This window comes from Artemia sp. Qi Xiang Cuo, chromosome 16, assembly GCF_049724085.1.
Source record: "Artemia sp. Qi Xiang Cuo chromosome 16, ASM4972408v1, whole genome shotgun sequence".
NCBI classification, from domain to species: Eukaryota; Metazoa; Arthropoda; class Branchiopoda; order Anostraca; family Artemiidae; genus Artemia; species Artemia sp. Qi Xiang Cuo.
In genome coordinates, this window is record NC_142809.1 from 19,435,056 (window position 1) to 19,451,020 (window position 15,965).

Consider the following 15,965-nt stretch of genomic DNA (forward strand, 5'->3'; position numbering starts at 1 on the left):
TGGGCAATGTCATAATGAACATAAGAAAAATTAAAAATGAGTCAAATGGTTTAGTGCTAAAGTAGAAAGAATATAATCTTATTACTGGTAAATTTTCGGTTACTATGGCCTAGAGTTCGTTCTTTACTAGGTTGCGGCAAATCCTGCAACCATGAGAATTACACGGCAAGGAATTAAAACAAATTCTCATAAGCTTAATAGCCACTAAAGGCATAAGACAAATAGAAAAAGAACATCCAACATTCCTCATGAAAACTGTAAATCTAAGACAAGAATATAGGCATAGGGCGGAAGGGAGTCTAAGAAAAATAATGAGCATCATGATGAACAGATTACCACGATATGGAATAAAACAAAAAGAATGAATTAGAAAACTTACATCAATCGTTACAATCACAAAAGTTTGAGACAAAAGCGAAATATAGGGGGACAAAGATGATACATTTAAAGGAGGAAAAAAACTTAAGAATGTACCGTTAGAATAGGAAGCGACAAAGAAAAAAAAAAGAGAGAATGCTTATAACGAAATACATTTAATAAAGACAAGTAACAATAAAAGAAAATCCATATAATGGATAAAGGTACTCTGCAGTAGCCTACATATATATTTCTTTTTAATTTTTTTTTCGTAGTTTTCTTTTACATCTGTTAGTAAATATCCAAGAACCCTTCTCAGGTCCTCTTAGAAAATGTTTCGCAGCCTGGTCATGTATTCTTTAATATTCGACTAAGAATTTTCTAGTTTATATTTTCTTTCATCAGAATGCATTTTCTATTTTCTGCATCAATGCATCAATTTTCTAGAATATATTTTCTTTCATCCTAAGTTTTGGTTAAAAGTTTTGAATGAATGTGATAGACCGTCCTGTGGTATTGTTTCTGACCTTAAGCGTAAGACCCGCAGGGAATATAAAAAATTTCTTAAGTCTATGCGTTATCGTGGTATGGATTTTCCAGTGTCAAAGAGAGAATGGCGAAAAGTTATTAATTCTGAGTCGATTAGAAGTGATGTACCAAATAGTGATTGTCTTCCTGCATTTGCTTGGCATGACCATTACTCGTCTATTTTTTCTAATGTTAATTACCGTGTGCATTCTTTGTATTCTCATTCTCTTTCTGCTATTTTTAGTACCCCTCTATCTCAGCGTCTCTGTGTTCCTATTTCTCTTTCATCCGTAATTGAAGCAATTAAGAAACTTAAATCAGATAATGTTGATAATGATGGTATATCTAGATTTCACCTTTTATTAGATTGCTCCCCCTTATTAACCATATACACCTACTTCTCCAGATGTGTATTTGTACTTCTAAGTGTACCGGAGAGTTTTTTGTGTGGTACTGTCTCTTCAATTTTAAAGAAGGGGAATTCTCCTTTTATTTGCTCTTCTTACCGACCTATTACTGTCTCTCGCACTTTTAGTAAAGTTCTTGAGCATGTTTTAATACCTTTTGTGACTAATAACATGCTTGAGAGAGATAAACAGTTTGGATTTAAGCCCGGAGTAGGTTGTCAACACGTACATCGTGTATTATCTTCTTTGCTCCTTGAAAATTCTTCTAAGGGAAGGAGTATATATCTTTGTACTTTAGATCTATCAAAAGCTTTTGATAGTGTATGTCATAGTCAGCTTTTTTCTGCTCTTCGTGTTTGCGGTGTCAATCTATCGGTTATTTTGCTTCTTCGGTACTAGTACTCTAATTCTTTTCTTCGGCTGAAATCTGTGCCTGCATCTAATATTAAATTGAAAAGAGGTTTAAGGCAAGGTGGAGTTTTATCTCCGACCCTTTTTAATTTGTGTATTTCAGGAGTTCTGGCAAAGATTTTGGCTACCTATCTCTCCGGTTATTCTGATGTTTCCTACCTGGCTTATGCTGATGATCTGCTTCTTATAAGCCGTACTAAAACTGGTTTATCTAACATGGTTTCTCGTGTTGCTACTTCTTTTTCAGACATAGGCCTTTCTCTTAATGTAGATAAATGCAAATTTCTATCTTTTAATAATATTTCTAGTACTTCCCTTCGCTGTAGTGGCTTTACTATCCCTCTCGTAGATTCTCTTCGATGGCTCGGTATTTCTATTACTAAGAGTCTTCCGAGCTTGCGCCAGCGCACAGTCTCAGATATTAACATGAAAATTCAAGTAGGATATGCTAAGATTGTTTCCAATAGACGTAAATATAATAAACTCGCGTTAGCCAAGCTCTACTCAACTTTTTGTGACCATTCAATTCTTTTTGCTTCTGGAATTTTTTTCCTTCTGAAGAAAACTGAGTTAAAAAGAATCCGGATTAATTATTTTAGATTTTGTAAATTTTTGTTGTTTCTTCCACCTTGGACGGACCAAAAACCGGGTAATTATTAATAAATTTCTTATTCCTAATATTACTGAAAAACTGGAAGCACTACACAGAAAACTTTCAAATACTGCTTGTATCCGTTTTTCTCCGCACCATCACCTTATCAAGTTTTTTCAGTCGTAAGTTATTTTTCTTTTATTTGTTTAGTTGTTTTTCTCTGTTTGGTCATTCTACAATTTAGATTTGTAAAGAGTGAGTAAAAATCCAATAATGATAATATTAATGCCTGCTTATTAGATTCTGCAAGTTGTCAGTTTTGTTTTATTTTTCTTTCTTTTCCTCTTTTCCCCCTCCTTTCACGTTATTTTTTTTTGCTCTCGTTTCTTTTAAATTATTATGTGTTACACTGTAATTTGGTAATTTTTGATTTATATATTGTCTTGTGTCGCATTTTTTGTGTTTTTCCTCGTGATACTCCACGTATTATACCTCTGTATAGTGTGGGTTAAAAATAAATAATAATAATAATAATGCAAGCTAGATCAGACACCATTCTATTTTAAGGTGTTTTTGCACCGCACCTGAAAACAGATGCCTGAAGTTATAATACTTTGAGTACTTCCATTGTAAACGTCTCTTTATCCGGGTCTATCCCCAACAAGCTAGGGGGAGTCATTGCGCTTGTTTCTTAAATAAGTATTAATACTAGTCAATTTAGAAAAAGTTTAGTAACGTGATGTTACGCTATGGGAAGAAACAACTGAATGGATAGGTTTACCTACTGAGATTGCACTGAACTGGATAAGTGTGCTGCTACATGTGCTGCTACAGTGTGCTGCTCATTACTAAGAGTGTGAACGATAATCAGGTTAAGCGCGGTTGTGATTATCAAAAGAAACGAAGACAATAATTTTGTTTATAGGTGAAAGTCCCCCCTGGCGTTCGTCATTAGTTCTACGATCAGCCGTAGGTGGTGTTAGTGTAATCGAGTTAGCCTAGAAGACTCCAACGGTTAAAAAAGAGAGAAAAACATCCCCCGTTGTTAATACTATCAAGACAAGGCTACGGTTAAAAGTGATTGATGAGTTGTCAGATAAAAGAGACGCGAGATGCTCCACCGAACCTGTTCGAAGTTAATAAATAACTTAGAAGTAAATAGGATGTATATATAATAGTTTAGAAACAAATTTGGGCCATATATTTGCACATTAGGTGGGGGGGGGTTAGGGGCAAAACATAGCATATATTAAATACCTAACCTAACCTAGGTACCTTTCCGTTTTTAAGAGTCAAAAGTAATCCAATGACAACTAAGCCCCGCCCCTCCCCACCAATCCTCTTCTCCCCAAATGCGTATTTAAAACCTGAAGAGAAAATGACTGATTATTTTTTTTCTACGAAATAGAAAAAATCCATGCTCAATCCATTTGCAATATATGACGCGACTCGTTCATGAGGATCAAAGGCCCAATATTATTTGCATTATTGCCTGAGCAGAGTGAGGGCAATCAAAAAGTACAAAGCTGACTTTTTTCTAGATGAAGATCCCACAAAGTTACCTCTTTTATCTATTATCTATATAAATACATATGTCTATGTATCACGTCTGTATATCATATGTAGTTGCTCCGCACCTGAAAACAGATGCCTGAAGTTATAATACTTTGAGTACTTTCATAGTAAACGTCTCTTTATCCGGGTCTATCCCCAACAAGCTCCTATCCCAACTATCCCCAACAAGCTGGGGGGAGTCGTTGCGCTTGTTTCTTCTATCCTCATTCTTGTCTCCCTGCTTTTTATATTTAAACATAAGTTCCGAGGCCTGTAATTTTATTCTATCGCCCCTAATATATAACCAGATACAAAAAGTCTGAGAATGAGGCTTACAATACCAGGCAAAAGAGAGTAGGGGAGAGTGTTGTACCTTTGAGTATTTTTTACAAAAATTTCTTTTATGACAATTGTGTTTCAATATGGAACGATTTATTAGATGTATAACAGACTTTAGTTATTAAGACACACATTTAATCTCTGGAACATGTGCTGTATTAATTTTTTTTAGATAAATTAAGGTCACAAAAATATACGTGAACTGGTCAGTGGTACAGCATAGGTGATGTGCCTTTGACCACTCTATTTTGTAACTTTGACTACTTTCATAAATAAGTAATAAAGCCAACATGAACACATTTAATACTTGTTCTTTAGTAAGTATCAGCTATTCTAAGTTAAATATTGACAAATCAATTTTAAATCGCAGATGCTCCATTTGATGAGCAGTCCCACAGGTTTTCACTGGGACTGGAAGTTTCAATAAAATATCTGATTGATCAAAGTGAAACTTTTTGATCAGTCCTTACAAATCTAAAGGAGTTGGTATCACCTAGTTTCTTTATATATTTAATTTTCAAATACCTTTCATCTAAGTCTATTACTTCTGCAAAAAAAATGTTTCACATTCCTTTTGCCAGCCAACTTTACAACAAAAAATCGCCTTTAGAAATTTTATTTCTTTAAACATTTTCTTGATCTTCCAAATCTGCCAAACCAGCAAAATCTGTGTCATAATCTTCATTATCATCAATCACTAAATCAAGTATCTGTGTCAGAATTACATGTTGATTATTTTATCAACCTAAAATAATTGTTTGACTGTTTTTTTTCTCTCAGCCTACCTGACTCACTTTTCTTCCTATTCTGTTTCTCAATTTATTCCTTTTTCAGAGAGTCAATCAATATTCTTGGCTTACCTCTCTGCCTCTCTTAGGCAACATCTTTCCTAGGTCCTGCCTTTGGATGAGGTCTAATCATCCATGGTGAAATGACTTCAGTAGCATTTCTGGATGAAAAATCAGTGTTTCAAGGTTTTCTCACTATTCTGATTCAAATTTTTAGCAACAAGTGGTCTGTCTGTTACAGTTGAAGATGAAAATTCATCTTCCGTGAAAATATTTTCATTGAGTGACACTAATCCAGCTACCTTAAAACAATTTACAATGCTAGTAAGGCAGAAGGCCTTCGAATATGCCAATCCAACTAGAGAAGCGACATCATATATTGTGATAGGCTTGTCAGAATTACCTGGTGTCAACAACCAATCATTTACTGCCACGTTCTAAAAGGTGTTGATAGGCCCAAAAATAGACCTTTCTAGTGGCTGTATTTTGTGACTGGTATGGGGATGAAATGTTAATACATATATCCCAGAAGATTTTGCCAAAGTGATCACTGGTGTGGTCAAATGCCTCTTGTGGGTGTCCATCAGAAGAATTACTGGTGTAGCAGCTGTTGGCTTAATATGCTTAATGCAGTGTTCCAGAAACTACAGATTTTTTTTTTATTGAACCATCCTGACTGATTTGCTGCTCCAATAGTGCCTGATGGTGCACATATCAACACAAAATCTTTAAAATTGACCCTGGGAAATATTAGCATTGATGGAATGCTGGTGCCAGCAACATTTATAGCGCAAAAACCACTTCGAGCTTTTTTTACTGGGTGATTTCTTGGGTCTGAGCTAAATGTCCTTGCCGATTTGTTTCAAGGTCATCTAGGCTGCTCAGACAAAATAAAAAGAGAAAGGAGAGGCATTCTAAATATTAATCGTCTAAATGATGCTAAATAATTCACGTTTTTTATTTACTAATGCTTTTTTTTTCATCATATAATAGCATGTTGTACCATTGACCGGTCAAAGATACACTATTTATTGCGGTCAAAGGTACAACACAAAACCATTATTTATTAAATGCATTCATTCAGTTATAGGTTACGAATTAAATATTGAAATACTATGCTTTTTATTTACTCCAAAGATATAACTACAGTGTAAAACAGTGAAAAGTAAAGCCTTATTAATATAAAAAGAGTATAATAAAGAAATCAGTACATGAAAATACTTAGTTTTAGATATGGGAATGGATAAATCTTTTTTGAAAATCCTGCAAGCGTGTGTTGATCTTCATAACATGTATAGCAGCGCTCCTAAGAGCTAGTGCTTGTAACGGCATATTTAACTGCCAAAAAATATATAAGATGGCAGCACAAAACAAGGTGGTCAAAGATGCATGCAGGTCAGAGGTACAATACTTACCCCTACTTAGAAAATGCTTCCGACCTCACTCCAAATAACTAAATTCTCTATTTGTGTTTATTAAACTGGCAATTCAGTTTCAGGATTTGAATTTGTCAGGAATTGGCCTGAAACCGATCTCAGAATGGGTCAACCAACATCTGTATTCCTTACAACTGACGGAACCTTGATGATATTTCATCGTGGTGATAGGGAATGGGGACCATTAGATTTCAGGTCTGATAACATTTATCAGCGTAAGAAGGATGGACCTATACCAATTGATACAGTTGTTGAAATGGTCCCCGAGTCAGGAAAAATTACTAGAACATGGGGAAGAAACATGTAAGGCATCATATTTATTATTTATTCTTATATTTTTATATTGTTATATCTTTGTTTATTTATTATTTTATTGTATTTACTATTCACTCTTATATTTATTTATTATTTATTTTATATTTATATATTATTATTTTATTATTTAGCCCTTTTTTTGCTGGTGTAATTATTTTTCACATGGATACTTTCCTCGGTCAATCTCCAGTATAAACTGAAAAAAAAAAATGTTGAAAATAATTCTGGTGGATCAGGACATTTTTCGCATATCAGATACTTTTAGAGGCCTTACTTAAGATCTTGACTATAGCTCGAATTGGAACTTTATACCAATCCCCTCCCCCCTGGGAGGGTTGGGCACAGTTACGAACGCATATGGACCCTTAAAAGCCAAAACCAAGACATTTAATTGTACTTCTTCTGAGTTTCGTTGAGATCCGACAACCTTTTTGCAGGCTTTACAAGGACAAGAGGCTTGGGAACCCGTCCCCCACAGAGGTCGGATTGGGTAAGGGTTTATAGACGACATAGCTAGGGCTCTTAGTGTTTAATTTAGGGCTCTTAGTGCTTAAGTCTTACCAAGTTAAACTAATTCGGTAGATATCCTGATGAAAAGAAATTAATGACCTCTCCCCTTCTCCATTGAGGTCAGGTGAACCTTTCCTCAATTTTGGGTAAATTCGACAACCCATTCCGGTAAATGTAGTGAGAACAAGAATTTTTGAAGTAGCTTTACTAAATCCCCATAAAAATCGGAATGATGTCGAACACCATTAAGGCATTAAGAAAATATTAGCGCCTGCTTTACAACAGGTTTTATTGGAATCTAATAACCTCTTTCTGGACATTCTACCCCACAGAGGTCTAGCATAACTAGGATTAAGTGCAGAAATGGACTTTTCCGAAACCTTGTGATTGAACACATCCACCAGAGACAATTTTTATATCTCAAAGGAACCTGACGGAAATAATAGTTAGTGTCCTAATTTTGCTTTTTGAGTGTCTGGACATAATCTAACCTCTGTGTAAAGAAGAACTGTCTTTCATCAGAACGTCTGCCAGAAGATGTTGTTACAACTTGATTAAACTTGGTGGGAAGTAGAGCTATGTGTATGGGAAGTCTCAAGAGCTATGTCTGATGGTCAATCTCCAGTATAAACTGAAAAAAAATAACGCTGGAAATAATTCTGGTGGATCAGGACATTTTTCGCATATCAGATACTTTTAGAGGCCTTACTTAAGATCTTGACTATAGCTCGAATTGGAACTTTATACCGATCCCCCCCCCCCCCCTGGGAGGGGTGGGCACAGTTACGAACGCATATGGACCCTTAAAAGCCAAAACCAAGACATTTAATTGTACTTCCGCTGAGTTTTGTTGAGATCTGACAACCTTCTTGCCGGCTTTACAACGACAAGAGGCTTGGGAACCCGTCCCCTACAGAGGTCGGATTGGGTAAGGGTTTATAGACGACATAGCTGGGGCTCTTAGTGTTTAATTTAGGGCTGGTAGTGCTTAAGTCTTACCAAGTTAAATTAATTCGGTAGATATCCTGATGAAAAGAAATTAATGACCTCCCCTCCCCATTGAGGTCAGGTGAACCTTTCCTCAATTTTGGTTAGAATTCGACAACCCATTCCGGTAAATGTAGTGAGAACAAGAATTTTTGAAGTAGCTTTACTAAATCCCCATAAAAATCGGAATGATGTCGAACACCATTAAGGCATTAAGAAAATATTAGCGCCTACTTTACAACAGGTTTTATTGGAATCTAATAACCTCTTTCTGGACATTCTACCCCACAGAGGTCTAGCATAACTAGGATTAAGTGGAGAAATGGACTTTTCCGAAACCTTGTGATTGAACACATCCGCCAGAGACAATTTTCATATCTCAATGGAACCTGAAGGAAATAATAGTTAGTGTCCTAATTTTGCTTTTTGAATGTCTGGACATAATCTAACCTCTGTGTAAAGAAGAAATGTCTTTCATCAGAACTTCTGCCAGAAGATGTTGTTACAACTTGATTAAACTTGGTGGAAAGTAAGAGCTATGTGTATGGGAAGTGTCAAGAGCTATGTCCGATGAGGGTCATCGCATGAACAGAGCTTTTTGCTGAAAAGGAGATGAAAAGAGAATTCTTAAAGCCATTATCATCATTAGATCTAACTGTAAAAGCTATCAGATTCCAAACAATTTTGGTAGAAAGTAAGGGTAAATTCCTAGATGCTGCTTTGGAGAGTCTATACCCGATTTGGTATCTGAGGGAGGGTGTAAGGGTCGCTAAATTCTTGTTTTTGGGCTATCTAGCAGAGCAGGTTGTTGGTCAAAGTCGAACTTGTTGGTAGTGTGTGTTGGTTTCCTAGACGTGTCTTTTGTAGGTCCTTATTTCAACTCAGCGTTTATCAGAATGGGCTATCAGATTCCTATAAAACCTGGTGGAAAGTGAGTGCAACTTTTCCCTTTGTTCCTTGTCTGAGTCTGACCCAGTCCGGCCTCTTTGGGGGTGGGCGAGTAGTAGGGAAGGTGGTTTCTTAATTCTTGTCAAATCAAGGCGGGTTTCGACATTTGTAAAATACCTCACAGCCTAGCTAAAGCTTAATAAATTTCGATACATTCATGAACTACTGCCTGAGTTACGCTATTTGATGACGAAGCCCTTATCCAAACTTCAGGGAGTGGTAAAGTTAAGGAAAGTTCTAAAATTCGTGCCATTAGGACATCTACCAAAAGAGATTTTGACAGCTTCCTACCAAACTTTGCCAAACTTATCATTTGATATGCAAACTCTCTCTTTTTGGAGCCAGGAACCGTTTTACTTATGTGGTGGAAAAGATAGGGAGACCCTAGTTTCTTCTCGTCAAACCAGCTTCTAAAACATGGTTATCCGATCTAAACCAAAAATTTGGAAGTAATAGCTAATGTCAAAATTGTGTATTTCAGGGCCAAGTTTCTCCTCTGTGGCAAAGAAATTCTTAAGTTTGTATTGCTGCAGCCCATCAGTCAAAAGGAGATATCACAACCAATCGAGTTACCGCAAACAAACTCGTCGGAATGTAAGAATGGGTGTCTGCGCTGTGTCCTTTGGATGTCCAGAGACAATACAACCTCTGCAGGGGAAGGGTTGCCTCCATTCTTTATACTTAGGACATTTGCCACGAAACTAGGTGGAAAATACGATTAAATGTCATAGTTGAGCTTTCGGTATATCTTTGCCATTTGCCTGACCATACTTTTTGAGATAGGGACCCTCCATCCTTGCCATCCTGGTGGCACACTGATCTGGCTGTCAGATATAAATCTAACTTGATGTTGAGTGAGATTTTGTGTCCTATTTTACGGTTTTAGGGTTTAAACCCCGTCCAGTCTCTGAGAAATTGGCAAGAGATTCTAAACACATGGAAACAGTTCACCTATTGGAATGGGCTATGGGATTATTTATCTTTTTATGAGCAAATTTCCATGTTTCATCTGTTCAGACTCTTGATGAGAACTGATATTCGCACGAGGAGAGGTCCTAAATCCTTGTCGTCGGTACATATGGTAATAGAGGTTGTTCTGTCTCAGCCAGATGGGATTAAGGGTATCGGCAACTGCCCTAGTTGTATATTTTAGGATATGTGCTAATCTGGCCTCTGTGGGAGGGCGGATGGGGAGTAACTATGCTCCTATAATGAGGATAGATACCGGAAGTGGATGTATTATAACCACCATAGTCGTGCGTTTTAGAGTCTCCGCCTCATTTGGCCCCTGAGGAAAGGGGAATAGTGGATCTAAAATCTCTTTGATTTTCTTTTCACCCACCACACAACTTAAGAAGTGGGGTATCAAACTAAAAGTAACAGAAAAACGAAAAACAAATACGGTACACACGAATTAAACCAAAATCAGTAAAAATCTATTGCGCTATGATGTCTACCTGAGTAATTGGCATATTAATGCCCAGTGTAGCGTAAAAATAAGCTCTAGCGTTGAGCCTTGGCTGGGACAACTAACGCCAGCCGCAAATAGAACTGCGTGATTGCAAAATGAAGCCAGTGATCTGCAAATGTTCATCCCAAGCCACTGGATAGTATCAACACCATTCCCAGAAAATAACTGAAACTAATTTGAAGTCAATCACAACCAAGTGAGTTTATCCGACAGTTTGAGTTCAATGGTAAATACTTGCACCTTTCGATGTTGAAACTTAAACCAATTCCTGCAATGAGAAAAATTTAACCGACAAAGGCTCATTGGAATGCGTGAGACAACATGCATCTGAAAAACTTGAAGATGGGATCTGGTTCAGCATATTAAATAGACAAGCTTTTAAAATTTGCGGAGAGGCACAACTCCTTTGCGAACTCCTGATCTAACAGGAATCTTGCCAAAAATTCGTGATCCCATCTTCAGACGAACAAAAGAAATTTGATGCCAATACCTTAAGACATGTAATTCAGAATTTTTGAAACCAAATTGTGCTAGAGAAAACCATGCCTGGGTATAGCAAATACCCTCAAAAGCTTTAGATAAATCAGGAGCAGATAAATGAACTTCAGTCTCTTTCGTTCTTGCAACACAGTAGCAACTATCAGATGTGAATGTTCAGAACCAACACGCAATTTAAAGTGAGCTTCGTAATTCACCTCATCTTGAATAAAAGGAGAAGAAAATATTCAAATAGTTTACTAATGCTGCAAGCGTGATAGGGTCGTAAGATTCATAAGGTCATCTTCCTCATCCCTTAAGGCCGAAATGACAGCATCGCATTAAAAAGAATCGGGCCCGGGTGAGCTACTAAGGCACGTCTGAAAAGGCAGCTGTGAGTGGCAAATTAACTCAGGATAATCAACTCTCAAGTGAATAACACTAATCCCATCCAAAAATATGTGCTTAGACTTTAATCTTTTAATACTTTTCATCACAGACGCGGCACTAACCAGAATTATGTCTTTGTCGTACTTTTGCCAGGATTACTGCAATAAATATCTTGGGAAAGTGAGAATTTGCAGTGCAAGTAACCTGACTGAAGATTTTTTATTAATGATTACGCTGTGCATTGAACACATATTCAGAATGTGGGTGCCCACAAGCGTTCCATATCCGAAGTACATCATTGTCCTATTCTTTATTTTTAGATGAGGGTCTTCTTTCCACAGAGAATTCCACATTTTTGAACGAGTCTGTGAAACAAGGACTGAAACGAACTCAGTTTGTTTAAGACAAGCAATGACATCAACTTCGTAGGAATTGTTATATACGTTAGTTAAGGTGTCTTCACATCCCTATATTTACCATTTCATAGACGGTCCGTAACCACACGTTCAGGGCCGTCATATAGGTGATCAAAACACAGCCTCGTGATCTTTAAAACCTTTTCTCAGCTTTTAGTGCAGCATCTTATCGTTACATCGTACGCGTGAGACTTATTGACTCCATTAAGAAAGAGTTTACTTCTTTCTGTATAATGCTGTCCAGATTATTCTTATTGTCTGAGATAATTTTAAGATGGATGATTTTTTTATTGGCATAAACATCCTACATCTAGGCCCGCTATTGTGTTTTCGGTAAGCATAACTGACCACAGTATATTTAGTATATGCAACAAGGCCTGTGAGTTCCAGCTAATTTCTCAAGTTATCATGAGTGGGGAAGATGTATACAAAAATGATTTGTGGTGGAAGTTCGGTATTGGGGGGAGGGGGTGTATATCAGATTGTTTCGCTGCGATGTTATCCTCTCTAAGTATGGTATCATAGCCCAGCAACACACCTGCTTAGTATGCAAGAGATTGTGAGCTCCGGTCCCACTGATGACATACTTGTCGTAGCAGATTTTAATTATTGTAATTGCCAATCAGTTTATGTGTGAAAATGGTGGATGCTGTTATCATTTATTTATATAAAATCTATTTTAGTTTTTATCTCCCACATGGTATTACTGTTGACAATTTGAGCAACACGTGGCTAACAGACGTTGCGACTCACCAAGTGTTCAAATTCACTCAAAATGACTTGAAAACTCCAAGTTTGGTTCTGGGGGAAGCTTTCAAACCTGGAAGTGATGAAAAGCATTTTTGTAAGCCGACGTCAGTAGCTGTATCTTCTCAAGATGGTAGTATTTTTATCGCTGATGGCTATTGCAATTCAAGGATAGTTAAGTTTGACAGTCAAGGCAACTTTGTCGCTCAATGGGGAACAAGTAGCAACATGGCTCAAGGTTGGTTTCTATATTTCTTTTATTTTTCATCTATTTTTCTTTCTTTTTCATTAGGTTCTGTTTACTTCTTTTTAACCCTAAGCTCCTGCATCTTTGCTATAAAACAAAGAAGAAAAACAATCACAAATTGACGTTTCTACATTTTGAGTCACATATAATCGTTTTTTTTAAAGTTCGTGCCTTATACCAACTCACGGGCAGCGCTAAAATAATTGAATTGAGCCTTTGGAAATCATATCTGTTTGTTTGCTTTTTCTTTTCTTTTTTCTATTACAACTGGCTAAACCAAAAATGATAATTTTATTTCAACTAATTTTATTTCCAAGAAGGCTGTATTGATATCTATTGCAAAAATAATATTCCTGACTTCTCTTGTAGATAAAAACCAAAGCTAAGACTTTTTGCCTTCTTTAGACTCAATCTAATAGGCTTTTTCTGCTTGTATTTTAACGGATTCTGTGTTATGTGTGAGTCATTTTCTCTCAGGAAAACAGAAATATAGTCAAGGACCCACGATAAAGAAAGATCTTTAGAAAATAGTTACCAGGCTTCAATGAGCTAAAGAAGGCTTGAATATGGAACCTAGGGCAGAAATAAGCGCTGAAAACGAATATCTGGTGGCGCATTCAATATTCCTTGCGCCCAATGGCAAAAAGTTGTATCTGCAGAAATAGGGAAAAAAAAACTAAGATTGGGTAAATTTTTATTCTGGGGAGCGTTTTTGAGTACTTTGTCCGGTAGAATATTTCTCAATGAGTGCAATTTCAGATCCAATTCCACTAATGAGGGATTTCGAGAGTAAAGGGGGAGTATTATCTTCTCACTCTACTTTTCACATTAACCTTGCCTTGATTTGCACTTGCAAGCATTGAGAATTTGCGGGTTCTTCAACTGATCGACATTAGCGTGGAAAAGCTATACTCTGTGCAATACTAAGTTTTTCGCAAGTTTTCTCCTCTCCGCCGCCCTAACTCCCCCGATGTGACCCAGATCTTTCCACGCTCGGACACCCTTTTTGCGCTACACTTATGCACCTAGCGGAATTTTTACTGGAGCGCTACCTAGTAATGCGATCTCATTGCACGACCGTCAGTGTCATCACTTTGTGAATAATCGAGGATTTTAAAGCCAACAAAGGACTGACTAACTGTCACAAACAAGAAGTATGTAATACAGACGTCTATATTGAAATATCAACTGAAATAATTTTATGGTACCAAGAATTTAGTGCTTGTGCTTGTCTATCCTCAATTTCTTCCTAAAAATGTTTTAATAAAGGTTGCCTAGTTAAAGCAGGGTTATTCAAATATTTATTATTACTGAAAAAGTTGAAAGAATTAATTTTAATTTGATTATCATTTATCATTAGATAAATTATCATTTGAGTATCATTTGAGCTTTTTGTGCCGTTGGACAAAGCGCAGTTTTTCGACCTTATGACAATGAAGAAAATCCTATGTGAGATAGATTCCAGCACTAAAAGTGGACTGAAACAGCTTACAAATATTCTGAGCTTTGAACTCGTTTCATATGCTTTTCGGTTTTTGATCTCAGGGATTCTTCAGCTTCGAAATGGTGTTAAGTCTACCGTGTTAGACTTTCTGAGAGAGGCCAGTGGCTTGCGTGAATGGCCTGAAAACCCGTAATTTGAAGAGGAACGTTGCTTGTATGGGCGTGAAGTCTTTGTTATCGACTTCATGCCACTGGTTCACCAAAAGCCACCAGCTGAACATGAAACCATCGAAATTTATGCCATGTCGTTGCTTAAAGCCGTGTTGAAAGGGACACCTGAAACAGCAAGTGAAATTCATATCGTGGGAGACAGGTATGAGAGACTGTTTGGTCACACTGATCCAAATGGTGGCAGTATATCTCTGAAGGACCGCAATGGGTGTCATTAGTTACGTGGCCGCTGCTCGACAGTCTGCTCCTTCTTGACGAACTCGAAAATTAGAAACTGGACAAAGATTGTTACAAATACAAAGAGCATTGTTACTAAGTAAAGAACGATGATGACACAATGTATTATTTATTTTTTTTGTTTTTTTTTTCATACCAGGGCACTTCGTATCGAGGGAGTTGTCGTAGAAACATCGAGCAGTTAGAAAGGGCCCGTTCGATTGGAAATTGGAGGGGCTAGTGCCCTTTTCAATAGTCGAAAGTGATCGGAGCGAAAATAGCCCCCCCCCCACCGCCCATCACTCTCGCAAACACATCCAATCAAAATTTTGAGATGGCAATTTTGTTCAGAGTATTTAATATCCAGATAGAAAATATGTTTTTGAGGAGGACACTCCCTCACAACCCTCAAGGCAAGGGTTTTAAATTATGCCCTGGGGGCATATAAGAACGATGTTGGCAGAATGTATTATTTTTTTCCTTTAGAGCAGGGCCCTTCGTGTCGTAAAAACTTGGAAAAGGGCTCATTCAATTAGAAATTGGAGTGGCTTGTGCCTTTTTTAATAGTCAAAAGTGATTCGAAGGCAACTAACACCCCTTCCACGCCAACCATTACCCAAAACACATCCAATCAAAATTTTGAGATTGCCATTCTGTTCAGCGTAGTTGATTTCAAGATAGAAATTATGTTTTTGCGGAGGACACTCCCCCACAGCCTTCAGGGCAACGGTTGTAAGTTATGCCCTGGGGGCGTATAAGGTTTTTATAGAAGGCGTTGTCGTAAAAACTTCAAAAAGGCTCATTCGATTAGAAATTCAAAGGACTAGGGCTATTTTTAATAGCCGAAAGAGATTGGAGGGCAACTAACCCCCCTCTCACGCCCACCTTTTCTCCAAACACATCCAATCAAAATTTTCAGATCGCCTTTTTGTTCAACGTAGTATAAAGTTCTGTAAATTAGGTATTTGAGGATTAACCCCCCCACACATCCCTAATGGGAAGGGTTGTAAGTTATGCCCTGGGGGCATATAAGGTTTTATAGAACGAGTTGTCGTTACAAACTTCAAAAAGGGCTCATTCGATTGGCAATTGAAATGGCTATTATAATTAAAAAAAAAAAAAATACAAAGAGCAAAGCAAATTTGATGAAAGCAA

General features: G+C 37.2%; 1 protein-coding gene across 5 annotated transcripts in view; it reads left to right on the forward strand.

Moving 5' to 3' along the window:
• The window catches only part of LOC148942657 (peptidyl-glycine alpha-amidating monooxygenase B-like), a 119,755-nt gene that overhangs the window by 75,746 nt on the left and 28,044 nt on the right, over positions 1–15,965 (forward strand). For all 5 annotated transcript variants that reach the window (XM_089102604.1, XM_089102603.1, XM_089102602.1 and 2 more), the window contains 2 exons: positions 6,469–6,715; positions 12,610–12,911. In XM_089102604.1, the coding sequence (XP_088958730.1) occupies positions 6,469–6,715; positions 12,610–12,911 (549 nt within the window). The remainder of the gene's footprint in view (positions 1–6,468; positions 6,716–12,609; positions 12,912–15,965) is intronic.